The following is a 25235-nucleotide window of genomic DNA, read 5'->3' as shown; positions in this document are numbered from 1 at the left end:
TTGATGTTTCGACACTTACGCCTTCTTCAGTGCACAAAAAGTACTACTCTCTTTGCAAATTGGACAACCAAATATCAAATCCACTTCTAGCTGCTCTACTGGCATCAGCTCAAGTTGGTTGAGGACAATTTCCCACTGAAGCAGGAACAACCGATTTCTAATTCTACCATTTTGTTGTGGAGAATATCCAGAGTAGTGCTGACACTGATTGAGTGGTGGGGTGAAGGTCAGCGGCAGCGTAGATGGCGATGATGACGGGCTCGGTTTGCATGTGATCTTCAGCTCGCATAGTGACGGGGAAGGCAAGAGTTCACTGTCCTTGTCAAACACTCGTTCCGGTTGTTCATACTCAGCTTTCTAGCAGAAGGAATCCAGAACGCTTTCAATTTTTAGCGTAGCGATCTAAGCATCGTGTGTTAGTGTCGTACATGCCACATTGATGTCTCTGCCACTGTATTTCTCATGCAGATTTTTCTAGATCTCTTCCTGCTCACTCTCTAAATGTTTGCTGATTAAAACGCTGGGTTCCTGTCCTGTTTTGCCAATATATGGAGCTCAAACACTTGATTTGGGATATCGCCCGGTTTCAGCACAGCCTCCTATTTCATCTCATGGACGGACATCGCCCCTTTAGGTTATGCATTGCTTGTCGCTGGATGCATTTACCACAGCCACCACCAGCTAAACTCGCATGGGACAATGACATAATCCCTTGGAGGGGAAAAGGAAGTCAAAGTGTGAGTTGACGCACTCGTGAATTGTGCGAATTCGCTATGCTGCTTGACTTTAGTTTAGAGTCGTATAAGATTTATGAACGCAGCTTTACAATGACTTGAGGGAGTGAGCCTAGGTGTCAAGTTATGTTATGATTTTTACCCTCTTTGAGAAGTCTGGTGCCAGTTCATCGACCCATAAATGATGCAAGGCTCGATCGGCACTGGGACTTTTTCGAACTATCGGTCCTGCAGGCACAGCCGAACCTTTTACTGAATGCACTACACTTGTGCCAGTGGCACACTATCCTGAAAAATAAATTGATAATAGAGCACACGTTTTAGATGAAGACGATGATAAAAACTCGCGAGTTCCAGCTGCATAAAAACCCACGAGCTCTCTAAAAACGGTGTTACTTCGAATAATCCAAGTAACGCTAAAGTGAGACCTATCATAACATTGGGGACCGCACAGATGGAACTTCCTGGCTACTAAATCAGCTGCCGAGATATGCTTCTGCTCACCTAAGGTTCCTTCGGTTCGAGGTCACATGAACACTCTTTAGAACCAGTTCTCAACAATTGTTTTGTGATCTTGCCGATAATCTGTAATCTATCGACGAGTTGCCATCTCTATGCCAACACTCGAGGAAGATCGAACTTGCGCGCTTCTGTTTTGTGATCGACCTGTCATAATGTCAGTAGACTGTCAAAAGGGGAATACGATATTGAAAGGTCCAAATTTCACAGCATTTCTAGTTTTCACAGCTCTTAACAAGATACAAAGTAGGATCAAAACGACATGAAGCACGGTGCAGTTGCGTAAGTGGCTGAGCTCAATCGGAGCGATAGAAGAAGCGGTTGGAATCGAGGTGGGACATCGCAGACTACAGCGAAGAATGATGCTAGAAAGGGTCCCCTTCCCGTCTCGCAGCCTAACCGCTACGCTCCACTACTCCGCTTCGAGCGCAGCCACGCACAGTGCTGCTGTCGTTCTGGCCATACTATAAGTGGTGAGACGTGAGGCAGCATTAATGGCAAATAAATGTTTCACCTAACCGCTCGTGAATTAACTCAGTTTAATTCGCCATAGAGGCTGTCGCTGTTTGAAACATTGGAATTGTCGGGCTACCACTGTCATATGTCAATTCCACGTGTTCCTGTAGCACACTGCATTCCTGTAGCATTATACAATCCTTCATTCTCCCAGACTAGGATAACAGAACTAATTTCATCTTGCACTCTATCTTTCACCAAATCCATCCAACACTTCTCGTTCCAGTTCTCACTTGCTACTGCACATTGGTCGTCTGCTTCCGATCGTTACGCGGGGCTGTTGCGGTCAACAAAGCGTACTCACCATATAGCACCCTTATCATTGGTGACTACACGATTTTAAAAAGGCCAGAACGTATTTTTAGGCCACCGTTACCACATAAAGTTGATTTGAGGAGCTAAACAAGTAGTGCGGTGACTTTCAAAACCAGTCACCATACATGTTGTCGTTGTTCTTAATATGTGCTTATTATTTATTTCGTGTGTGAATATGTAACTGTATTGTTGAGTCTGCTGTTTTGTGAGAATATTGCGTACACAAACTATCACGTTGTTGAGGAGACTATCAGATGGTTCCCACCAAGATCTAAACATAAATTCTGCTTGTTACACCACACGATTTTTATTCTTCTTCACCTTTTCAGCAAACGAACGCCAGCCATCAGATACTCTGAAGTGGAGAAGCGGTGTCTAAATCTATAGACACCGCTTCTCCACTTCAGAGTTCATTCTAAATCTATAGAATGAAACTGTTTATATCAGAGTTCGGCAGCGTATCACGTGTCTTTTCCCTAAACGTTTTTGCTCATCTCGGTTGAAGAGAGATCGCCTGTGGTAGGATGCTAATGTGAAAATCCAACTAACCGTGGCATCCTCACCTACGCCATTCATGATGGTTCATTGCAATGCCTGCTATTGCGCAACGAAACAGAAAGCATGAATTGGAAAAGAGAATGTTTTAATAAGCCCTGGAGAAATAAAATGAAGTAGCTCACCAAAGAACCCACATAAATGATGACTACATCTGCTCACACTCACACATAGAAAAATTCAGTATATTTTCAACTTAAGAAAAATTCAAAAATTTATTTTCAACTTAGATTTAGACAGCAACAAATATGAAAAGGAATTTCTGGAAAAGTGTGAAATATGCAGGAGGTCTTTTTCGATACATTTTATAAGTTCGTACGAATTCAATAACTTCAGGAGTTGATATCTTAGGAAATGATGAATTGATGGGTTGAACAATCATCTCTGCCCATTAAGGTTGTTTAAGCTATGATGTTGCAGAGGTCGCTGTTACCACTAAAAATAATAACAAAGCATGCATTCATAATGAATTATTTTTAACAAGTTATGAAAACCAGTGAAACTGAAACACATCAAAAATTTCGCTTCTCATTTTTTTCATACATCTAACACATTTGAGTTCATTTTTCACTTTTTTTTACGTTACATTTCCGCTCCTTAAGGTCATCCGCGTAATATCACCGAACTCCTTTCTTCGGGACTAATTAAAGCTGAGTAAATAAACGTTGAATTCCGCAGAAGAATGAGATTGGTAACATACTTGTGATTTTTAAAAAGCTTCATACCAGAAGAACTTTGAAAGATCCTCCTGAAACATGATGGACCTTTCTAAAGGGAAGTATACCTTATCTTTATTGAGTTTGAGTGTTGTGAAAAGAATAAGTAAAGAAGTGAACAAAGACTGAATTGGATGAGTGGTAATTCGTGCATTCCATCGTTGCGTAATATAAATACACCAGTGATGTTATAGCGATGTTTTTTCGATTTTCGATTTTCGCTTCAGGGTCAGGCGCGTTTTTTTTTCCCGAAACGAATACGTTCAGATGCAAGTGGTTGCTTCAATATCAATCTACTCTTTTGTCTAAATTTATTGTGGCGATATTAAGCCCTATTCTAACGGATCCTTTTTAAAAAATGGAAAAGCATCTCATACATGTAGAAAAAACACAATGTGCTTCGCTTCCCAATGTGAACTATCTTTAGTAACATTGTTCCTGGTGACCGAAATAAGCGTGAGCCACGTTGGATCACATGTCGTCAGCACGATTAACACATGTCAATTCCACGTCTTAAATTAAGAAAATTCACGACTTTGTAGTGAAACTTGTTTACTTTTAACTAACATTAACATAATGCTTAACTTGCTGTTCTTAAGTATTTCCTAGGTGACGAGAGCACAGAAGAGCAGCAAGAAAAAAGTCTTATAGTCTTATGTTAACTCCAATGATCTCTCGGTCGTCACATACCAATTGAAATCATGTAGATCGCGTAAGCAGGAATTGCCTTCGAAAACCACAGAAATAATGCGATCCCTCGAAACATAAACTGAATTGAGAAAGACACATCGTGCAAATCGTTGAAATCGAAAAATAACTGAACTAACTTGAATTCTTAACAATATCTTCTCAACTATTTCCTAATGAAAACCGAGTTGAAGTTGCTAGACGCAAAATCTGGACACGTGGGAGTTCAATTTATACAACCTGGGCGCTCTTCCGACTTTCAGCGCAACAACGACGCACACAATATTTCTTTACGTTTATTTCAAAACAAATGGAGAACGAAAATGTTTCGCCATAGTCAGGCGATACGGTGCTAGCTACATTAGCATTCTTTGCTAACGCCATAATTTATGCTCCTGTGGAGCCTTCGATAAATTATTCTACAGTCTCTGCATACAATGACAGCTTCAAACTCTCTAGAAATGTTCTGTTCCATTGACGTTTGGTTGCTTCCAATGCTATAGCCATCCGCCTGAAGACTAATGACTCCTTAATTATTAGTTAAGTTCAGAGATATTGGAGCAAAACATGACTGATCAAAAACAGATAATTTTCCGCGAAATCGACACTCTCAAACAAGCTCTTCCAGTAAGTGGCGCTATCCTGGAGCAGCAGGTCAGACCTGTCAAGGCTAAAGTTCCAGGGAACTCTCATGCTTTTTTAGGACCGCACCTCTGTTCTTCGAGTTGCTGCTATATACCTTTCGATGAGAGACTATTTCACTCGACAAGTTCTCTTCTCCAGAGATTCTATAGAAACGACCTCTTTAATTTTGCAGGTGAATCGCCTACGTTCCTCCCATTCTCGCTTCAACTAGGTATTATATGGTTTTTTTCAGGCTCTGGATGGATTCTGTTTCATTTTGGACGACCGGTACCGCATTCTATACATTACCGAGTCGGTATCGACTCATCTCGGCTTCTCACAGGTATCCCCTAATGTAAATGCATTGCATTAAATTCAGTCAGCTTTGAATACTGACCATGACTGCGTTTGATTTGCATGTTCCCGGCATTGTTTGCCAGCTGTAATGCATAAGGGGCTCCTCTCTCTCACGCCTTTAGGTGCAAATGGTTGGCTGTTGTATGAGTGATTTTGTTCATCCAGAAGATTTTTCTGTGCTTAACCATGTCATGTCCATCAATATCGGAGTGCCTCAAACATACACACAGAAGTAGGTTGTTCTGACGTTTTCTTTATTCTCAAACTTTGGAAGAGATTCTGAATCGCGCTTGTCTAGCACAAACTCACACTCCTACTTGGCCGAAGTTTGAAAGACAGTCCTACTCACATTTTAGCATCACTGCAACCGGTTACCCCGACATAATCTTAAAAATGCGACAAACGATGTTCTGGAGAAGGAAGATGAGTGACCAGAATTAGGAACTTCGAAAACACGATATCTATCAAAGCAATCTATCACATAAGAAGCGGACTTCTCTTTTGTCGTTTCTTTTGACGGAGGTGTGGAGAGGAAAGTGAGAGCTTTAAATCAAAATAATGATTATCATAATCATGATATAATCAAAATAATGATGATGATCATCATTATTTTGCTTTATATTTTAGATTAGTTAGATTAGTTAGATTTATAGTATAGTAATGAAGATAATCAAATGTTTCTAGCCTCCCCTTCTCTCCCCCTAGGTCTGGTGATCAGATGCTTAGCTGCTCTACTAAGTAACATCTTTGTAACAAGTAGCGTTTCGGACTACGATGCCATACTTTCTCTGGAAAGTACCGCTCAATTATATACCACGCATTCCACGACATTAGAGAAGCCGGTGGAATTTTAAGATCTCGTTTGGTGTTTCAAACACTGAGTCAATGTGGTGTAATCAGATAACTAAACTAGCTTCCGCACGAACTATTATCGAAGGTCAGTAGTCAGTTATCAGAAGCGTCATCCAGCTGCGTAGCCGTTCTGATCTTTCAGCCATTATCAACAAAGTAAACTACCGAAAGAGGTTTCTAGCTTCTATACTGCCGAAACAACGTAGAACCACAACTTTGCCAATATGTAAAACCCTAATGCGATTCAAAAAAAAAGCATAACTCGTTTCTCCCGTGCTTTGTTTCATTATCCCATGAATTATGACACTCTCCATACTACCTTGTTTTATAGAATCAAGATTAATGGAACTTCTTCAGAATATATAATGTAGTCTCTTCATTTTCTGCAATCATAACCCAACAGCACATGAACGACATTTTTCAAAATTCACTCGTCCGAGACTTAAGATGCACCTCCGAACCAATTGAAGAGATCCTATTATTATTAGGACCAATAATTCTATCTTTATTGACAAGATTTGAATTCACCTTGATCACCTTGATTAGCGCTGGTCTTCGAACTGGTCGAGCAGGCGCCAGTAATTCCTCCATTTGCCCCGATTGCCGCCAGCGTCGCCCAGTGTTTCCACCTTTCGTGAGTGACACGAACAGCATCGAAATTTTCCTCAAAATACTTCGCGAAGAAATCTAACCAGCGGACGGGTGTCTTACTGTAGTGCGCTTTACACCGCCTGGAACTCAGTTTGCTCATGATGGTCCAACGGTTGTCGTTGAAGCGCATTCATGTGTCCGGCCCACCTTATTTTGTTTTCCCTGGCAATGGCAGCGGCGTCTCTAATCTTCGCTCGCTGACGTAGGAAGGAACTGCGGATGCCGTCCCTCATTTGCGTAGAGAGGGATACTCCTAGAATCACTCTTTCGACTACACGTTTAATGACGTACACCGCTTTTTCTTCCGGTTTGCAGACTGCCCAGGTTTCTGAAGCATAGGTTGAAGCAGGAAGCACGGTGGTGTTGGGTACAGAGCTGGGTGTTCTTTGTCCTCTTTACTACATCTTCGATGCTCTTATGCGCACCCCAAGCCGCTAGCTTGTTCCTGCTCAGCTCAGGAGTCGTTCATGTTCATTTCTCGACCAATATAAACGCATTGCATTCGGATGTGTTCCGATTCCGTTGGGCGCAAATGGGGAATCGGGGACGCACCTGATTAGCAGGAACATCGTCTTCTGCAAATTCAGCTGAAGACCGATTCATCCACATAATTAGTCGAATTCGATATTCGTTCCGCTTGGTTGATACTTCTCGTTATCAGGATGATATCGTCAGTAAAGCGCAGAGAGTGAAGCTGCCAACCGTCAACCTTCACCCCCATCTAGCGTCCCATTCCAGCTTTCGCATTCCGTTCTTGGCCATGAATATTTTGGGTGAGATTGTGTAATCCTACCGAACCCCTGTCATCAGGTTGATGATGATATTCTTGTAGAATAGCGAAATTACGGTTGTGAAAATACTCTACAACCGTCGAAGTAGGTTTATGTACTAAGTAGAGTCGCCTTGGTTGTACAAGGCCTCCATGACCGCTTTCGTCTCAACTGAGTCAAAGGTTTTCTTTCAGTCGATGAAGGTGAAACACAGCCGTATCTTGTACTCTTGCGATACCTCAGTGAGTTTCGAAAAGAGTGAATGTAGTCTATCGTGTTGAATCCTATTCGAAGTTCTGCTCTCCTTCATCTAACACTTTCAATCCTATTGAGGATCACTCTTATAAAGAGCTTGTTGATGACACAGTAAGCCGAATGGGTGATAGTCGCTGATGTCATGTCGATCTCCCTTCTTATACAACAACACGGTCTTGCTGGTCTTCCACTGTTTAGAAACCTTGCATTCCGACAGGTAACGTGTAAAGAGTCTCGACAGCGTGTTGGTAAGAACTGGCGGAAGATTCTTCAGATGTTCAGATCCTATCCTGTTGGGATCGTGTGCCGTGCGATTTCGCAGGGACGTGATAGCATGTCGCATTTCGAGCGGGAGATCCTCCGGAATCACATTTCAGTCTTCCCTCAGATGGTAAGAAGGCAAGTGGGCGTGACTGTCGAAGAGATCAGCGTAGAAGTCGTGGATGGTCTTCTCCATTCCCTCTCTTAATGTTATTGTTGTTCTATATGGGTTCCAGAGAGCACCCAATCTCATCTTTCGATCGGCGAATTCTCAATGGGCGTAGCAAATGCTCTTACCCGTCTCTGCAGCTTCGGCCAATTTTTCTGCTTTTCTCTCTTTGAGGTCTTCCTTTATCACCTTTCTGCAAAGCCTTGCGAGCTCGCAGGTGAATTCTCGGTTGTCTGCGGCTCGTACTACTGGATGGTGGCGATCAAGTGTTATCAGGTCAAGTGTCTGAATGCAGCCATTTCATGGTGTTCTGTTGAACGGCAGTTAGGAGGGTTCTCTTCGCTATGCTCCAAATCTGAACTTCGCGGCTTTCTCTCCTCTCTGGATAAACGAAAATCTTCCTCGGAGGAGACGATGTTCCGATCCCGTATAAAAAACAGTCAAAAACAGACACTTTAGCACAACAGCGACATCAGTGAAGCAAAACCTTTTACTGACGATGATGATCAATATGGTACCCTCAACCGGGTGACTCCCACCTCCAGAGAAAAGCGGTTCCAAAATTACGAGTTTCCATGAGTGGTCGTGGTAGTCATAATGAATCCGGAAGGCCTCTCCCTCTCCCCAAGTCCACTGTAGCCCATAGGTAACAGTGTGAAATTCTTAAGGGGTTCTTAGAGGGTGTAGTCTTCTCTGTACAACTTCTCTCGGTCTATTTCAAAAGATTCGACTCCTTTTTCTTCGTAACTTTATGTGGAGATTGAGTTGGAGCGTAAGCGTCAAAGATAGTTAAAGCTGGCGTTGAACCACATCTTCTTATCCGCAGTCGTAACTTGTTTGAAATAGCTGATCGTTATTGCCACATTTGTGTTGACTACGACGCCAGCTCCACCAACTCCTCTACTGTCGTAAGTCCGATGACATAATCTTCGTGGCCTGCAAATCTTCAACTGTCGCTTCCGATGCAAGCGTGGCATGTACAGATCGTCATCTTAGTCCTTTTTCCGTTTCAGTAGCCTAACTCCTGCAGCCCCGTCCTTCCTGGCACTATCATTTCGAGCTTCCCTCCGTAGTTAGCAAACTCTTTTTTATTGATATGACATGCGCAAAATTTTAAAATCCATGGTCAGGTTGTTTCATCCTCTCAGAATATACAACTGGAGCTTATTTGTTGAAGGCGACTCCAAACCGCTTCCTTTGCAGATACCAGTCACTCGTTTGCAGACAGGACCAACGTGCGAGATGATGTCATGAGATGTCATGTGTCTGCTCTGGCACAGCAGAAACCGGTGGTTCCCAACCTGAATCCACTCGCGTCTCGGGGCAGGCACAAAATCAATTTTGCTATTCTTATTCCTCGATTAACCCCCTATCCGCCACCTGCGGACCGCATATCCTCACAACTAACCGGATCCTTCTAGTGAAGGAGAACCGTGGTGATTTGAATTAAATCTGTAGAAAAAATAAAAGCAGTCCTGTTGAAAAAAACATGGTCAATTATAGCATACTTCTTTTACATTCAGCAAAATAAAAATGATGCAGTACACTGCATATCAAACGTTAGCCACAATTGTCTTTTTGCTCGATTATAATTTTCATACATTTCTTCGCTTATTCACTGCTCAGTGAGTGTCTCACCCGCAGTTGATTACATCCACCAAACTGCCTCGCAGTGACAGTAATTCGGCAATCTGTGCAAAGAAAAGCCTTCTAAGTACTGTAATCATCTCAAATCCATGGCACACTTTGAAACTGTTACGGAAATAGAGATTAGAAGGAAGTTTACAAATATTGAATCTAATTCGTATTTAGTTGCAGTGCATCTTTGTCCGCGTACTTTTTTGAGAATTGAGGACGAAATCGAGCGATATTTAAAAATGGCACCATGCACTTTATTAGGCAACAATGTTAGCAATCATGCCAACGCGAAGGTAGCAGTAACCCACAAATTTTCTCACAAATTAGACTATTAGTGATTGAAGACCCACAAAGTAGATTATTAGTGATTGAAGCTAATATCACTGTGTTGAGCTGAACTCAATTCAAATAGCCAAGGTTTCTGTGATATTTAAAAAACTTTAAAAAATGCAATAAAACAAATTGGTTGAGTATACGACGTGGTATTATTTACAGATTAGAGTCAAGTACACAATTCACGTTACGGATGACATCGAAGCTGCCGAAACGTAGCTGCGGATTCATGTTTGCTGGGTATAAGGTGGGCTTCGCAGGTTCCTTTACTTGAAAATCTATTCTAGTCTCTGGTGGCGGGGAATTTCACCAGAACGAAAGTGGCTTCATACCTCTACGTCATGACTGAGCAGTAAACTAATGAAGTTAAATTCTTTTAATTTGAGTAGTGTATTTCCTGGAGCTGCCAAAGTCGAGTCGTAATGTTCTGAAACCTGGTGCAGTTGTGAGAAGGTGCACTCGAAGCGGAGTGACAGTCGAGGCGATGTCATCGCTAGCTTCATTTCCACTGCAAACTTCTGTCGTATCCGCTACCCTCCACCGCACCGCTTTGAGCGCAAAAGTTTACGCAACTACATCTGGCTTAAATTATGTTATGGTAAGTCCTATTCCTCTTTTTACCTGTTCTAAGACGTTAGCTATGCATGATCACCTGTTGGTTTCATCTGTTATTAGCTTTTTCTGCTTCTTTTTGTCCATGTTTTTCTTCACAGGCTGTCTGAGAAAATCCATCCCTCGACATCAATTCCTGCGGTTTTCTAACATACTGCCATTTAAAGGCATCACCCCACGAATCTGAGGTGGTGCAGAGTTCAGGTGGAGTATTCGTATACAGGATGGGAGACTACGGAGATGGGGGGTGATTCCGTCCATTTCTTCCTAATTGCCGTAAAAAACGGCCCGGAAGATACAGCTTCGTTCGTTCTGGCGCACCATTTTGTACAAGAGGTTCGATTGGAGCGCGCCAGTCTTGTGCGGCGTCGCATCTTCCGGGCCGTTTTTTACGGCAATTAACAAGAAATGGACGGAATCACCTCCCTCTCCGTAGTCTCCCATCCCGTATACGAATACTCCACCTGAAATCTGCACCACCTCAGATTCGTGGGGTGATGCCTTTAAACAATTTCTGGAATCAAACGGAGAACCGGGGGTCAGGTCAAGATCTGGGATAGAAAGTCTACCTTCTAAATGCAGCCATTACAGGCCACTACAAGTCAAACACATTCGGTTCCTGGTGTCGGAACAATCACCTTAAGGCCTATGACAGCTGAATTTGAACGTAGCACGTCTAATTTCATGTACAGATTTAGGCCAGCAGAATTAAAAAAGCTTCATTTATGTCGACAAAGGGCGAAAGGTGGACATGATGGGTGGATATATATCCGTTCAGACCAGTATATCATGCTATATAATAACGCGCCTAGTCCGTATATATATATATATATATATATATATATATATATATGCGTCTGTGTATGTGTGTGTGTCTCAGTCCAGAAATTCCAAATAGAGAGGAAGACGGATACTGGTGTCGGTTTGGTGCGTTGGAGCCTCAACGCGGTAAAATTGGGTGAGACGGGTCCTACGGCGACGAATTCGTGCCCGGAGCCTGATAGCTGTAAAATGGGGTGGGACGGGTCCTACGTGGTCGGAATAGTGCGCCAGAAAGCTATAGAATGGGGAGAGACGGGTTCCACTGCGTTAGATTGGTACGCGGGACACGTGCGAACGGCTAATCACGTGTGAATACAGTACATAGTAGCCAACAGTTTACGCGATCTGACGTAGAACGTTATTTTCATCACTACGATAGTGATATTCACGTCATTCCATGTTAGTTTCCAAGTTGTGGAGGTTTGAGAGAAACATAGATGTAAAATTAAGCTGGATTGCTTTCGAAATATAGAACTGAGCGTTTAGAGAAAACCCATAAAATCCTTCACCTATGCTTAAATTTTCGGGCAAAAAAATTGAAAAAAGCGTTGATAGAAAAAGGCAATTGTAATTTGTGAAGGCGAGCGAAGCGAACAGCAAAAAAGCATGAAGTCCGGCTTATATATATATATATATATATATATTTGAAAACACCTTGCATCTTTACGATACCGCCGCTAAATAGTCTCTCTTGTAGTATAAAGGGTACGAGCGTAATCTTCAAGCTGTGCAGTGGAAACGAGAGAAAACAAAGCTAAAGAAAGCGGGCGTCGAAAAAACTGAGTTTTCAGTTACCCGGTGAGGCTACTCTTCAGGTCCTCAGACTTGATGAAATAGAACGAATGAGAAATAAACTGGATTAGTGGTCAAAATAACTGATAAAGAATTTCCTTAAGCAAAATAGTAGAATTAAGGGAATTCACCTCATGCAATTTTGTTTCTCCAATTTTATGGGTGTAAAGAATCCCCTCGTTGGGCAAACTAAGGCCTCCGATTTCTAAACTTGTAGAAGATCTATCGTCTCTTTGCTGCGATACATCTTCTGCAAATTCACAAACCGGGGAATTCAGGGAACTTGTAGACGATGTACGAGTGTCTTTGCTGTGATACTTCGTACGGTATGTTCGTCACAAACTTTATCCAATAGCGGGAAGAGTTCGACATCAAATTTAACTCCTTCTTTAATGATGTCTTTTACTTCTTTAAAGGCATCACCCCACGAATCTGATGTGGCACGGATTTCAGGTGAAGTATTCTTATACGTACTAGTAGATTATGGAGAGGGCGTGATTCCGCCCATTTCTTCCTAACTGCCGTAAAAAACGGCCCGGAAGATGCGGTGCGTGCACAAGGCTGGCGCGCTCCAGTCGAACTCGTTGTAGAAAATAGCGCGCTGGATCGCTCGAAGCCGTATCGTCCGGGCCGTTCTTTAATTTATTATAATATTTATTGATAGTTTATTTATTGTTTTTAATTAGAAAGAAATGGACGGAATCACCCTTCTCTCCATAATCTACTATCCCGTATATGAATACTCCACCTGAAATCCGTACCACCTCAGATTCGTGGGGTGATGCCTTTAATGATGTCTTCAGCGCACTCTTATCGCTTCGCATTCTCTCTCTCTGCTTCTTTGCTGTCCGCGCCCCATTCTTTTTTACTATTTCGTTAACTAACCTACGAAAGTACAAATTTATGCAATTGCATGTAACTAGATGTATGGATAGTTACCGAGTAAATCATGCACGTTACAGACGATACTGTGTACTGGATTTGTCCGTGGGATCGCAGTGAATGGAGTGGTGAGGGGTGAAATACTTCTAGCGAGCGGTCAAATGATCGATCGTCCTGGACTCCCAGAGGTGGTTCGCTATATTTCATTCTCTTTCATACAAACACCTGGACGGATAATATAGGTACCGCTCAGCTCGCAACAGTTTCTGTTTCGTACCACTCCTGATCTGAGAATAGTGTTCTGTGACTCTCGGTAAGCAGTCATCACTGGTAGTATCGAATTCTCTATAGTTTCATGACTGAAATGAACTCAGGGTCGGAGAAATTCTACATTTCAATCCTGTAGACTTACTCGATAGGACGCTCTATCACTTCATTACCGTCGAAGACTGCGAATCTCTGGTCAGAGCGCATATGATGAGTTGGGCAGTTTTGTCAATGCACGTACTTTCCTTAAAAAAATCTCTTTTTGATGCCAGTTCTCCGACCGGAAGAATGCCAATCAGTCACGCAGTACGTGGGTATGTTCTGCCAAGGAGGCGGAGTGGCAACGGTTGGGCTTCATCTCGTCAAGCTGCCGAGCAACCACATCGCAACCACGTTCTCCATTTCCGTCATCTGTACTTTAGTTGGGTTCGTTACACTGCCATGTTCATTTCATGTACGGAACTGAGCTGAGATAAGCTCAAATTGGACCTCCTTTGGATTTTCCAATGTATATTTGACTCGTGTAGTACTATACATTGTAGGCAAATTACTAAGATTATTATTTATCCTCTATTTTGATCGATGTTTCGCCGTCGTCGCTTTCTTCATAAACATGCGGAAATCATGGACACGCGCCTAGTGGCTTTTCGAACTGGAAACATTTATTCAGTGTGGAAAAGAATAGATGTCCTCGATTTGTAAAATCAATGTTTTCGGTCCTTGGGTAGAGCGGCATAAATCCACAAACGCTACAATGTGCAAGATAGAAAACCCAACTACGGACTAACCAGTCAAGTTTCAGTCGCTCATATGAGTCCCGTAGGAATCTCACTTGGAGACGCTAATTAAAGGCATCACCCCACGAATCTGAGGTGGTGCAGATTTCAGGTGGAATATTCGTATACAGGATGGGAGACTACGGAGAGGGGGTGATTCCGTCCATTTCTTCCTAATTGCCGTAAGAAACGGCCCGGAAGATACGGCTGCATTAGTTTTGGCGCACCATTTTGTACAAGAGGTTCGATTGGAGCGCGCCAGTCTTGTGCGGCGCCGCATCTTCCGGGCCGTTTTTTACGGCAATTAGCAAGAAATGGACGGAATCACCTCCCTCTCCGTAGTCTCCCATCCCGTATACGAATACTCCACCTGAAATCTGCACCACCTCAGATTCGTGGGGTGATGCCTTTAAATACTCTTTTCCCCCTAATAGCAACTGGAATGTAGTGTACAGAAATTGTGCGAACGATCCGGTCAAATATGAGTGATCTTTGTGTTCTGTTGCGTTGTGTTACACCTAACACCGACACGATTTAACCCTCCCCCAGCTAAGCTGCGAAAATCGTTCCTTACGCAATGCTGCAACACAAATCATTTCATTCTGACTGGACCATACGTCATTCATCTTCGCCCTGGGTTTTATTCATTGCATTTTTATGTTGCCCCTCTGTATAGGGAGTGAAATGAAGAATACATTCTATGAACCGAAGTAAAATTAAGCAAACAGATACATCAAACCACACTGATGACCATTTCACCACCTATGCTCGCGTACGCAGTCGATATTGAGATCTTCAGTGTTAAATTATTCTCATTGCATGAAAATGCATAATACGTAAGTAGAAACGTAATGCTGTACGTGGTGAGCATCTTGAACAGCTCTTCGAAGCTTGCCTAAATGTGAATTTAGTGATTTCGTACATATCTGGAGAAGAAGAGGCAACTGACAGGTCGCATATGCTGTTCTACAGCAACCTTTTTCTTGTACTCAAGAAAATGAGCGTAGTAAAAATCAAGTGCTCCTCCAGGTGTGATATAACGTAGCAATGAATCACTGTTTTTTCATGTATGATATTTATATACAAGTATTTTCAAGTACATTCATATTTCCATGTACACATATTCATATAAAAATCGCTTTAAATTCTTCCTCGGCCAACAATTGGAGATTTTACGGTGTTTATTATAGGTTCTCTTCAGCTCCGTGTTTCGTGGATATCTTGCAGCTTCTACGTCCTTTTGATGAAAAACAAGTAATTGGTCTAGGTGAGCTTTCCGAGGAAAACACAATTTCCTGAAATGATCTAGCGCTACAGAATTCAAATACTATGCTCTCAGCAACAATAAAAGCGAGATAGACAGAATGTTCAATGCCGAAGTCACCCGAAAAGTCTCTCGTGGTTGGGGCTCTTCAGAGAGACATTCCTTTCCAGTAGTTAAGACTCAGTAACTTAGCACCTTGCAAATACCACAGCACAGCATGCAAAGCGTTCCCTACAAATCCAGAAAACAGGTGAATTCGGAGTACCAGACCGCTTATTCGGCGGCTACGGTTTCCGCAACGAAACAGCTCTTTACAGTCATACAATTGAAATAAAATCGCTTCAAACAATCAATATTTGAACTACTTTATTGAACGACTTCACGTTTACTTTATTTTCAACTATTTCAGTCGCTCAATCCTGTGAGTGTAAAGAGTTCTTTCTTGATGTGAAGTGACCAAGCCGTTGTTTTTGATCCATCTCTTCTCTATATCAGTTTGGAGAATTTCACGTATACGGCGCTATACTTAACTGTGTCTTGCATCCTACCTGATAACGGATACCCAACTTCAAAACATTTCCCAAATGTTTAAAAATGTTTTGGTGAATGTTTAGGTGCTCACTCCAGCTCATTCTATGCGGAGGCGATTAGTAAGGACGCCTCAGGTCGGGTTGCTCCACTGCGACGAACTAAGAGATGTTCAAGAAAACGTTCTGCACAAAGCAGAAGCAGCACCACGATGGCTACAAAGTTGTTCCGGCCAATATGATGTCTGTATCCAACATTTTCAAAGCGTTCAGTGCATCTCATCCAGTATATCACGAATATGATGTTGTCATAGCCATGCCAGAACCTTTCTAGAAAATTGACCTAATCGAAGTTTCGATTTTTCATGAACCTCACCTCTCCGAAAGGACGTTGACATGGATGATTCTCAACTGGCATGTGTTCAGAGCTGTCACTACGTAAGCGCTCATTCACTCGTTGTTGCCCCACGTCCGTCAGCAATGTTGTGCTCAAGTTTTCTCATTCCCTTTATAGAAACTAGTCTTCTTCTTACTATTTGAGCATCCATTCAATTTAATTTCATCAGTTCATCACTTCACTCATGTAAATCCGATTAGTTTATTTGGTCCTAAATTTTGAATTTTTCTTAGAAGCTTAGAAGAAATTTTCTAATCTTTTTTAGAAGAAATTTTTCACTTGTTGTTGATAATATTTAAATACGAAGTTCTACCCTGCAGAGCAAACTTCCTTCTTCTTTTTGCAGGCTTTGATTACTTCAGCAAAACATCCGGACTGTTAAGAATATATTGTTATTCATACTGTTCTACTTGCCCTCTTCGTAACACTCTATTAAGAATTTTGTGTTTCTTGATGTACGTCTTTCAGAATTTGACAAATTCAATAATAATGACTGAAAGTTTCATATTTATTGAAGCGATGCGTCAACAGCATTTATCAGCTGAATGAACTTGAGGAGAGAGTCATTTATAACTGCTCTCGCCTATTATCCCAATTTTTTTCTTCCGATTCTTTCTCATCCCGTGTGCTTCAAAGTAATGGACAAAAAAGCGAAAAAAAAATGCTTGGAACAACAGAAGCAATGTACTGCATTCTACACAAAACCCACTGTTTTTGTGGAAATAAGGTTAGAAAATGTTTGCAATTTCAAGAATAAAAACCTACACACTTCACAGCTTCGAAAAAGGTCACGTATGACGAGCCAGAAAGCCGCGGCACTTCCATAACTTTCCTGTTTTATGACGTTTTGAAAGAAATGAACGAAGTATGGAAAGATTGACATAACCGCTATTCGAGGGAACTCAACGCTTCCGACTCGTGCTTCTCTCTCACGAAAGGTGCGATAGAGTGAAGTCGGACCTTCCCAGGGTGGAGGAAGTACTGCGCATAATACCTATACCGCTTCATCGTTCATATAATACTTCATTTCGGAGAAAACTTCCTCCAGTTACAACTTCGAATTTTATTTGCTTTTATTTTATTTATATGCACCTGCACTTCATTGTATCATTTAATTTTAGTATATTACTTACCACGAATTTATGGGCGTGAGAATCCAGTAATGTAGCCCAAGAATACGGCTTTATTGTGTGTGCACTGTACAGTTTACACAAAAACGACATTGGATGTATACATCTATGTTAAGCCTTTATCCAGTCTACTTGTACGCTTCATGTGCATCTATACAGTATCATATCGAATAAATGAATAAATAAATGTAGTAATTATTAGGTTGAGTCGAAAGTTCTCGGACAAATTGACAATATTTTTATTTACTTTGCAATTTTCAAACGATAACTGTAAATCACTTGAAGTATGCCCCATTGGCATCGACGGTCTTCTGCCAACGTCTAGGCAGATCGTAGATGTCTTTCCTCCAGAACGCTAGGAACTGTTCCTTGAAAAACTGCTCGAGTGGCTTTTTGATGTCGTCGCGGGTTTGGAAGTCTTGACCATCCGGATGATGTTGGAGATAGGGAAAAAGGTGGTAGTCCGAGGGAGCCAGATCTGGGGAATACGGTGGGTGTGGTGAAATGGTCAAGAAGAACTTATTCAGTTCAGCCTTAGTCATTTTTCCAATGTGTAACTGAGTGTTGTCGTGCTGGAAGTAGACTTCGCGCTGCTGCGGGCGTGCATTTTCGAGATTTGTCTTCAAATTCCTCAGTTGCTCAACCTAGACGCCTGCAGCCACTGTACATCCCTCAGCGAGCAGTTCCCAGTATTCGACGCCGTGTACGCTCCACCAGATGCAGAGCATAACTTTTTTGGAGTGTACGTCGAGTTTAGGGACGTCTTCTGCATCCGTGCCTTTGTCAACCCACTGGGCACGCCGGTGAATGTTAGAACAGAAAATCCACTTCTCATCCCCGGTGACTAGGTGCCCAAGCCAGGTGTGGGTGCGCTTGAGCGTGAGGAGAGAAAGTATAGCGCGGCAATCCATCTCATACTGCGTCAGAGCATGTGGTACCCATCGACCTAGTTTACGCACCTTGCCGATTGACTTCAATCCGCGAACAACTGTGGTTTGACTCACCACAAGAGCGACTGCCAGTTCGCGAGTGGTTTGATACGGGTCGGCTTCTTCCTGTCTCCGCAGCAAGTCCAAATCCAACTCCATCGGGCGTTCCGAACGGTCTTCATCTTCCATGGAATAGTCGCCCGACGCGAACTTCGAGTGCCACTTGTAGACTGTACTTCTAGCGGGGGAATGCTCCTCGCAACCCTTCCTTCAGACGTCTATCGATATCCGCGGGTTCTTGACCAGATACATGGAGAAAGATTATGACGTTGCGGAGGTGGAGTGACAACGGCTTGAAATTGCGCGGCATGGTGGCAAGAAAGAAACTAACTCAGTGCAGTTGTTAACCTACACTTTGAAGAGAATTTTATAATATATCAAACGGTAGCTAACACATCCATTTTTGTCAGCTCTTTGCTGAGTGATGATCTCTAGAAGTTATCTCTACCACTTTGTCCGAGAACTTTCGACTCAACCAGTCCTTACCTGATCTACCTAAGCGTTCGACTTTAGTTCAGAATCGTTTCAAATGATATGAATGATAATATGAAAGTGTGCAGCCTTCCAATCACTTGCGGTAGCTAGCCAGTTTGTCATAATCAGTGCTTTTATCCTCACAGACAAGTCTAGCAACAATTTATTGATTTATCGGAAGGTTTCGAACCATCGATCGTGCAATCACAGGCGAAATTATAACAAGTGAAATTATGACGGCACTACAGTTGGCACATTATCTTTTCAAAAAAAATCGGGGGCAGAGCACACATTTCACAAAGACGACAAGGGGAACTTGCGGGCTCGATCCACATAAAAACTCACAAGATCCCTGAAAATGGTCTCACTTTGAATAATTGTGTGTTTGGAGAAGGACTACCAGCGTATGTATCTCATGTGTCAGCTGGTATGTGATCGTACATTTGCCAAACAACTCCCAGTTGCGTTGTTTGCCATAAGGCAGAAAGGGTAATTGCGTGGTATCAGGAGTGGTGTATTGCATCACCTGCAGGTCCTGTGGTGACGATTACATAGGAGGAAACAGTCGCACACTGCATTCGGGTAAAGGAGCATTTAGATGAGCTCGCGAAATCTCTATTTGCTGGGCGGGCTGTCAGGTCCCGTATAGAAACTTTTGTGGCCCATACTTGTGGCACATGGCATTCTGTATACGTTAGCAGATTTAACAAATGACGCAAGCACTAGCCGTTGTGTTGTTCTTTGAGTTTGCCTATCCTTTGAATGCTTTCTGCAGAGTGATGAGGGGCTTGAAGAGATGAGTACTGTTGGCTTTGATTTTCCAGCCCTGACGAAGGCGACAACACGGAAGCGTCGGCTGTTAATTAAAGGCATCACTCCCCGAATCTGAGGTGCTACGGATTTCAGGTGGGGTATTCGTATACGCCACGGATCTCCCTCACTAGGGATTAGAGCCGGTTAGTCGCGAGGCTACGTGGCGCGTCCCCGGATGGCGGATAGGGGAGGGACGGGATTCGAAGTTCTCTCCTACGTCAGCGATCGAAGATTAGAGACGCCGCCGCGTTTGCCAAGGAAAGTAAAATAAGGTGGGCCGGACACGTGATGCGCTTTAATGACAACCGTTGGACCAGAGCCGTGAGCGACTGGGCTCCCCGCGATATTAAGCGCACTACAGGACCGCCGATCCGATGGTCAGATTTCTTCACGAAGTCCTTCAAGGAAAAGTATGATGCTCTTCGTGTCCCACGCGGAAGGAGGAACCACTGGGCTACTCTGGCACGCGACCGGGACAAATGGAAGAATTACTGGCGCCCGCTCGACCAGTTCGAAGATCAACGGGAGTCAAGGTGATCAAGGTGATTCGTATACGGGATCGTAGATTATTGAGAGAAGGGTGATTCCGTTCATTTCTTCCTAATTGCCGTAAAAAAACGGCCCGGAAGATGCGGCGCGTACGCAAGGCTGGCGCGCCCCAATCGAACTCCTTGGGGAAAATGGCGCATCGGAACGCTCGAAGCCGTATCTTCCGGGCCGTTTTTTACGGCAATTAAGAAGAAATGGACGGAATCACTCTTCTCTCCATAATCTACGATCCCGTATACGAATACTCAACCTGAAATCCGTACCACCTCAGATTCGTGGGGTGATGCCTTTAATTAAAAAAGATGAAACCCAATATTGCCTACGGTTCAAGCAAATCGGTCAAAAGTCACGTACTCCAAACTTCTTCAAGGTCCAACATAGACACTACATCTAAAACCGCATTCCACATAGTTTCAACAATTTACACATAAACTTACTAACATTTAGTCGCAGAAAATGCTTATATTCAGTGATTGTTATTAAGTTCAGAATTTCGTTAATAAATTCGCTAGAAGAGCAACGTGTAAAATACCTCTGGAAGTGTTTTGTAGAGAGTTCGTTGTGCTAAATGCTTGGATTAATAATATGTGGAATTTCCTAGTTTTTTTCTTTTTTGAAACTAAAGTGAGAAAAATTTAAGTTTTTGGGTTTTTTTTTTGGCTTTCTGCATTTGGATGTTAAGGCAGTCAGACCACTCGGGAACGAAAGACTTTTCATGTACGAGTTGCTTCGGACCGTCATATCCAGATATGGATATGACTCTTCCAAACATGATTCCGTTTCCCTGGTTACTTGCTAAAATTTTGATTTCTGCTCCGGCATCAAATGTATATGATCCCGAATAATGCCCAATAACTCCGATCATGCTTGATAAAAAGCAATTGGTTCTCAAATTGTTGTAGGCAAGGATTCAACCCAACAGACACTCTAACACCTACATTTACGCTGCTGTTCTTCTTGTTCTTGTTCTCGTTCTTTCTCCTTTCTTTTCTGCGACCCACCTACAGTTCGAAGCGAGAAGTATCAAAGAAAAAAGTTGCTCAACCATTTTGTGGAGCAATTCTTTCCTTCTAAACATGATCAAAATATTTCTCCGAGTGCGCTTTTCATGAAATTATGAACAATCTTTTAAATCTTAGTTTTGAGTATTGAATGTCTTTTAAAGTCATGTATAAGTATATAATTTACGTATACGAGTTGCTCATCTTTTAGGTGCAGCTCTAACTTCTCTCCACTTCTTGCAAGATTTTGACTCAGCGAGTAATCGAACCCGTAAGGGTTGTTTCTGTTCTGTTATTTCCTTATATCCGTCTCTGTTTTGCCTATGCGCATTGCTTCCTTATAATTTCGCGATTTTGCGAGGAACGAGAAGTTGAGAAATAAGTCGTTTTCGAGGAGATCGTATCCTATCATAGGCAGGCAGAGCTGGAGAATGGGAGTGCGCCGAGGCAAAGATCCTGACAAAATCGCTATTGTCGCTAGTACATAAGCTACAATAATACTTAGGGCACCGCTAAGAGATTTGGGTATGACTGCCCGACCGATGGTTCGAAACCGCTCTGGAGGACAAGCCTTTCATGTCTTCCTGGTCGGTAAATTGGTGTCGGTTCAACTACTCATGTTTGAGATCTTTGTTCCTCTGTGGGAAATCGCACTGGACGTTGCTAGGTGGGTGGTTCCGTCCATTTCTTGCTAATTGGAGTAAAACAACGGCGCGGAAGATACGGCTTCGAGCGCTCCGGTGCGCTATTTTCTACAACGAGTTCGATTGGAGCCTTGTGCACGCGCCGCATCTTCAGGGCCGTTTTTTACGGCAATTAGGAAGAAAACAAAATTAGGAAGACGGAATCACCCACCTCTCCATAATCTACTATCCCGTATGCGAATACTCCACCTGAAATCAGTACCACCTCAGATTTGTGGGGTGATGCCTTTAACTGAGAAAAATGCGGGTGAAACAAACTTGTGCGGTCTTGTATCCCCAACGGTGCAACTTACTACGTGTTGAAGAACGCTGGTGATCCGCATCCGAATCTGCGATTGTGATGGTTGGACAGCTTTTGCTACTTGTTTGAGTTAGATTGCGGACTTTGGATGACTACAAACTAACATGACTAAAATTAGCAGCGGAATCTGCCACACCTGCATGGGTTGCGGATTGCCATCATTGTGTTGCTCGTAATAACTTCTTACGTTGGGAAGATAAGATCAAACAACGTTGCTTGGTTTTTTTTTCTGAATTAACAGAGGAGATTTCCGTCATTTCATTCATAGTCGTGGAGTACACCACCAGCCAATTCGTGGAGAATGGGTTCCAGCATCGTCAGTTCACTCATTGGAGCAAACGAACAGTTTCACAGGGTAGCGATCTTGCAGCGAGATACATTCATCACCATCATGACATACCGCGAGCCCTAACCACTCATATCGATAGCCGTTTCCGAATATGCTGTACTGGATGTACTAGAGGAAAACTCCATCAAAATTATTCACTCACAAATAAAGTGAGACCTTCCACAAGAATGAAAGTTTTTGAAATTCGAGAAATCAAAAGTATTTACCGCTCTTTCTCGGATAGCTTTAGCTTACATTTTGTTTTTTTTTTCCTGGACACAATTAGTGCATAGAGATCTGATGTGAAATGATATACGTCCATCAAGTTGAGAATAAGCATTTCTTAAGTGAAAAATTACCATAAAATTGAAGCTTTTCCACAATACTATATATCGCTAAGAGAGGCAGTCCTACTCTGACCTTGAATTTTATTTATTCTTGTTTTTTTTTTTCGAATCAATAAAGCGGAGTATTTAGTGGACAAGATGGGACAATTTCGACAACATCTTTTCTGCATTTAATCCACACAACAAGGCTAAAGTTGATTTCTGCTATGTATAAGGAAGGAATAATGATTGAAATAACTCTCGGCGTTTGCTTTCGCACTTCAAAATCATGGGATTTTGACCTCGAAAGCGGATTGCACACCACCTGATCCAACTGTCGCGGGCGGCTGAGAGAAAATTCAGCTTCCTTCTATTTTTCTGAAATCAAAAAAAAAACTACTGCGAGTTTATCAACAGTACATTATCTGTTGGATAAAATTACAAAAATTCTGAATAGTCTTGAATAGAGTTGAGTGGCAAATTTCCAACCGAACCATGTATGGAAATTGGAAACACTTCTTCTTTCTATCTCCGTTTTGCATTTAAAAAAAAAAACGCTTACAACATACTCCTCAATCCAGCATATACTATTCCTTGCAATTATCTATAGAGTATCGTGCATCAAATTTTAGGAGCATCGAGAACGTAGGGGAAAACACTAAGAACATCCGGCTCCGTTCTCACCTATTCAACACCACGTTCTTTCTGCTTCGGAAGCCTGGAAGTTTCGCAAGCAGCAGGAAAATGCGACCACGAAATACTCAGCTGGAGGGAAGATGTTAAGAGTATAACGCCTTATGCAGGTTTAAGAGGGGATTCGAAATTGAGTCCTACGTCAACGGTCGAAGATCAGAAGTAGGCGCATATTCCAAGGAAAACAAAATTAGTCCTGGGTGATATGCAAATTTCTTTACACTCTAACCAAATTCGATGCTCTCCGAGTCTCTCGCGAAAAGAGAAGCTTTTGGGCAAGTCTTGAGGGCATATGGGTTAACACTACTACTACTACTACCACCACTACTACTACTACTGCTACTGCAGGAATGCCACCGACACGACGGTCACACCTCCTTCAAAAAAGGATATATAGATAGATACTCTTCGAGTTCCTGGGCAACTTTTGAATGCTAATAGAAGTGTTACTGGTGCCCGCTGGAGCAAATCGACGAACAACGCGAGCGCGAGATGCAGACGATACTACACCCAATAGGTGTTCAGATTCTTTCCTTTGCTTATGGGATGGTCTGCCATAACGCACGCGCCCTCTCTTAATGACTCATCTAACGGAAAAGTGCGGGTCTAAAGGATGAGCAGACGACGATGACATCAAGGAAACAGAGTACGGACCGAAAATATTCTAAGAAGCGAAGATGTGGCAGGAACTGAAGGCAAGAAAACAGCGAATAATCAATGCACTTTCTCAAATTTTTCAAAAAGCTCTGTAATGGTGCTCTTCCAATAAGGAAGACCAAATGTTAAAGCAGTAGTAACCTCTACTACGGTAATATGTTCGCGCTTTGTTTCACAACAATGATCAAATCCCCTGTTTTTAAAGCAACCCGCTTTCTGAGCAGCTCGAGTAATCCTAACGAGTAGTACTAGCAATTATTACTTTAAAAGCGACAAGGTTCAAGTAGTTTAGAAGGTCAAAAAGTCAGTTTTCGTAGCGAAATAAATAAGGTAATGGAACAAATAACATCTGAAGAACTGGAGTCACTACACGGGTGACTGTGCAATGTCACTGTTCAGAGGCTCTGCACAACCCTGCTGTGGACAAGATGCAGAAACTGCATATCAAATACTATTTTTTTCCATTAGAAATGGAAAGAACATAACCTATCCATGCTAAGAAATCAGTCGTTTTCCTCCTACAGAAACTGAATTGCAGGGAGTACCACAAGAGGAATGGTTCAGTAATTTTCGTCGAGCAGAATGTTGAATGTTGAATCGTTGATTGAACATTCAACATTTGAATGTTTTGAAGAATGAATCTCTAATCTGTTCTCCTAATTCGCTGTATGTGTTATTAAGAACATACTTTTGTAAATGAACAATCACCACCAGCTTATAAGACGCGCCAACACCAGAACTGAAATCAAGTTTATACATTGATAGGTACAATGAAAGACATACAGGAGGTGTACGTTTCTCCTAAAATGACTATCTAGTTTATTTGACACTAGAGAAACACTAGCAGTGATTGACTACACACACACACACACACACACACAACGAATAAATGATTGAATCCCTGCACACCACAAACGGATAAAGTAAGCGTAAACGGTATAATAAGCGTATAAAAGAGTAGCAAAAACATGGTTAAACG

The 25235-nt window shown here is 42.4% G+C and overlaps 7 protein-coding genes across 8 annotated transcripts in view; 3 read left to right on the top strand and 4 right to left on the bottom strand.

Moving 5' to 3' along the window:
• The window catches only part of RB195_018341 (uncharacterized protein), a gene marked incomplete at both ends in the record, with an annotated part of 8061 nt that extends 5890 nt beyond the window's left edge, over positions 1 to 2171 (top strand). Inside the window, one exon of the mRNA XM_064185736.1 lies at positions 1996 to 2171. Coding sequence (XP_064041617.1) covers positions 1996 to 2171 — 176 coding nt within the window. The remainder of the gene's footprint in view (positions 1 to 1995) is intronic.
• A 1655-nt stretch (positions 2172 to 3826) lies between these two features.
• Positions 3827 to 4549, bottom strand: RB195_018340 (uncharacterized protein; the record flags this gene model as incomplete). 2 transcript variants are annotated; one of them, XM_064185735.1, is made up of 4 exons in its annotated part: positions 3827 to 3867; positions 4046 to 4124; positions 4183 to 4215; positions 4466 to 4549. In XM_064185735.1, 4 exons carry the CDS (start codon positions 4547 to 4549, stop codon positions 3827 to 3829), a joined length of 237 nt encoding a protein of 78 aa, XP_064041615.1. The 2 variants fall into 2 exon arrangements, with proteins under 2 accessions (XP_064041615.1, XP_064041616.1); XM_064185734.1 differs by lacking the exon at positions 4466 to 4549 and adding an exon at positions 4283 to 4426.
• A 60-nt stretch (positions 4550 to 4609) lies between these two features.
• RB195_018338 (uncharacterized protein) lies at positions 4610 to 16136 on the top strand (the record flags this gene model as incomplete). Its single annotated transcript, XM_064185732.1, has 11 exons — positions 4610 to 4696; positions 4746 to 4859; positions 4920 to 5009; positions 5146 to 5255; positions 10115 to 10199; positions 13141 to 13248; positions 13303 to 13373; positions 13435 to 13541; positions 13600 to 13753; positions 15294 to 15370; positions 15982 to 16136. 11 exons carry the CDS (start codon positions 4610 to 4612, stop codon positions 16134 to 16136), a joined length of 1158 nt encoding a protein of 385 aa, XP_064041613.1.
• Positions 7622 to 7894, bottom strand: RB195_018339 (uncharacterized protein; the record flags this gene model as incomplete). Its single annotated transcript, XM_064185733.1, has 1 exon — positions 7622 to 7894. One exon carries the CDS (start codon positions 7892 to 7894, stop codon positions 7622 to 7624), a length of 273 nt encoding a protein of 90 aa, XP_064041614.1.
• A 1560-nt stretch (positions 16137 to 17696) lies between the features above and the next one.
• Positions 17697 to 17963, bottom strand: RB195_018337 (uncharacterized protein; the record flags this gene model as incomplete). The annotated part of the gene is made up of 1 exon (XM_064185731.1): positions 17697 to 17963. One exon carries the CDS (start codon positions 17961 to 17963, stop codon positions 17697 to 17699), a length of 267 nt encoding a protein of 88 aa, XP_064041612.1.
• Positions 17964 to 18065: 102 nt separating this feature from the next.
• Positions 18066 to 18539, bottom strand: RB195_018336 (uncharacterized protein; the record flags this gene model as incomplete). The annotated part of the gene is made up of 1 exon (XM_064185730.1): positions 18066 to 18539. One exon carries the CDS (start codon positions 18537 to 18539, stop codon positions 18066 to 18068), a length of 474 nt encoding a protein of 157 aa, XP_064041611.1.
• A 1446-nt stretch (positions 18540 to 19985) lies between these two features.
• On the top strand, positions 19986 to 20234 carry RB195_018335 (uncharacterized protein; the record flags this gene model as incomplete). Its single annotated transcript, XM_064185729.1, has 1 exon — positions 19986 to 20234. The coding sequence occupies one exon, from the start codon at positions 19986 to 19988 to the stop codon at positions 20232 to 20234; it is 249 nt and encodes an 82-aa protein (XP_064041610.1).
• Positions 20235 to 25235: the final 5001 nt, after the last annotated feature.

This window comes from Necator americanus, chromosome II (genome assembly GCF_031761385.1).
Source record: "Necator americanus strain Aroian chromosome II, whole genome shotgun sequence".
Taxonomy (NCBI): domain Eukaryota; kingdom Metazoa; phylum Nematoda; class Chromadorea; order Rhabditida; family Ancylostomatidae; genus Necator; species Necator americanus.
This window is presented reverse-complemented; position numbering and strand designations above follow the sequence as displayed.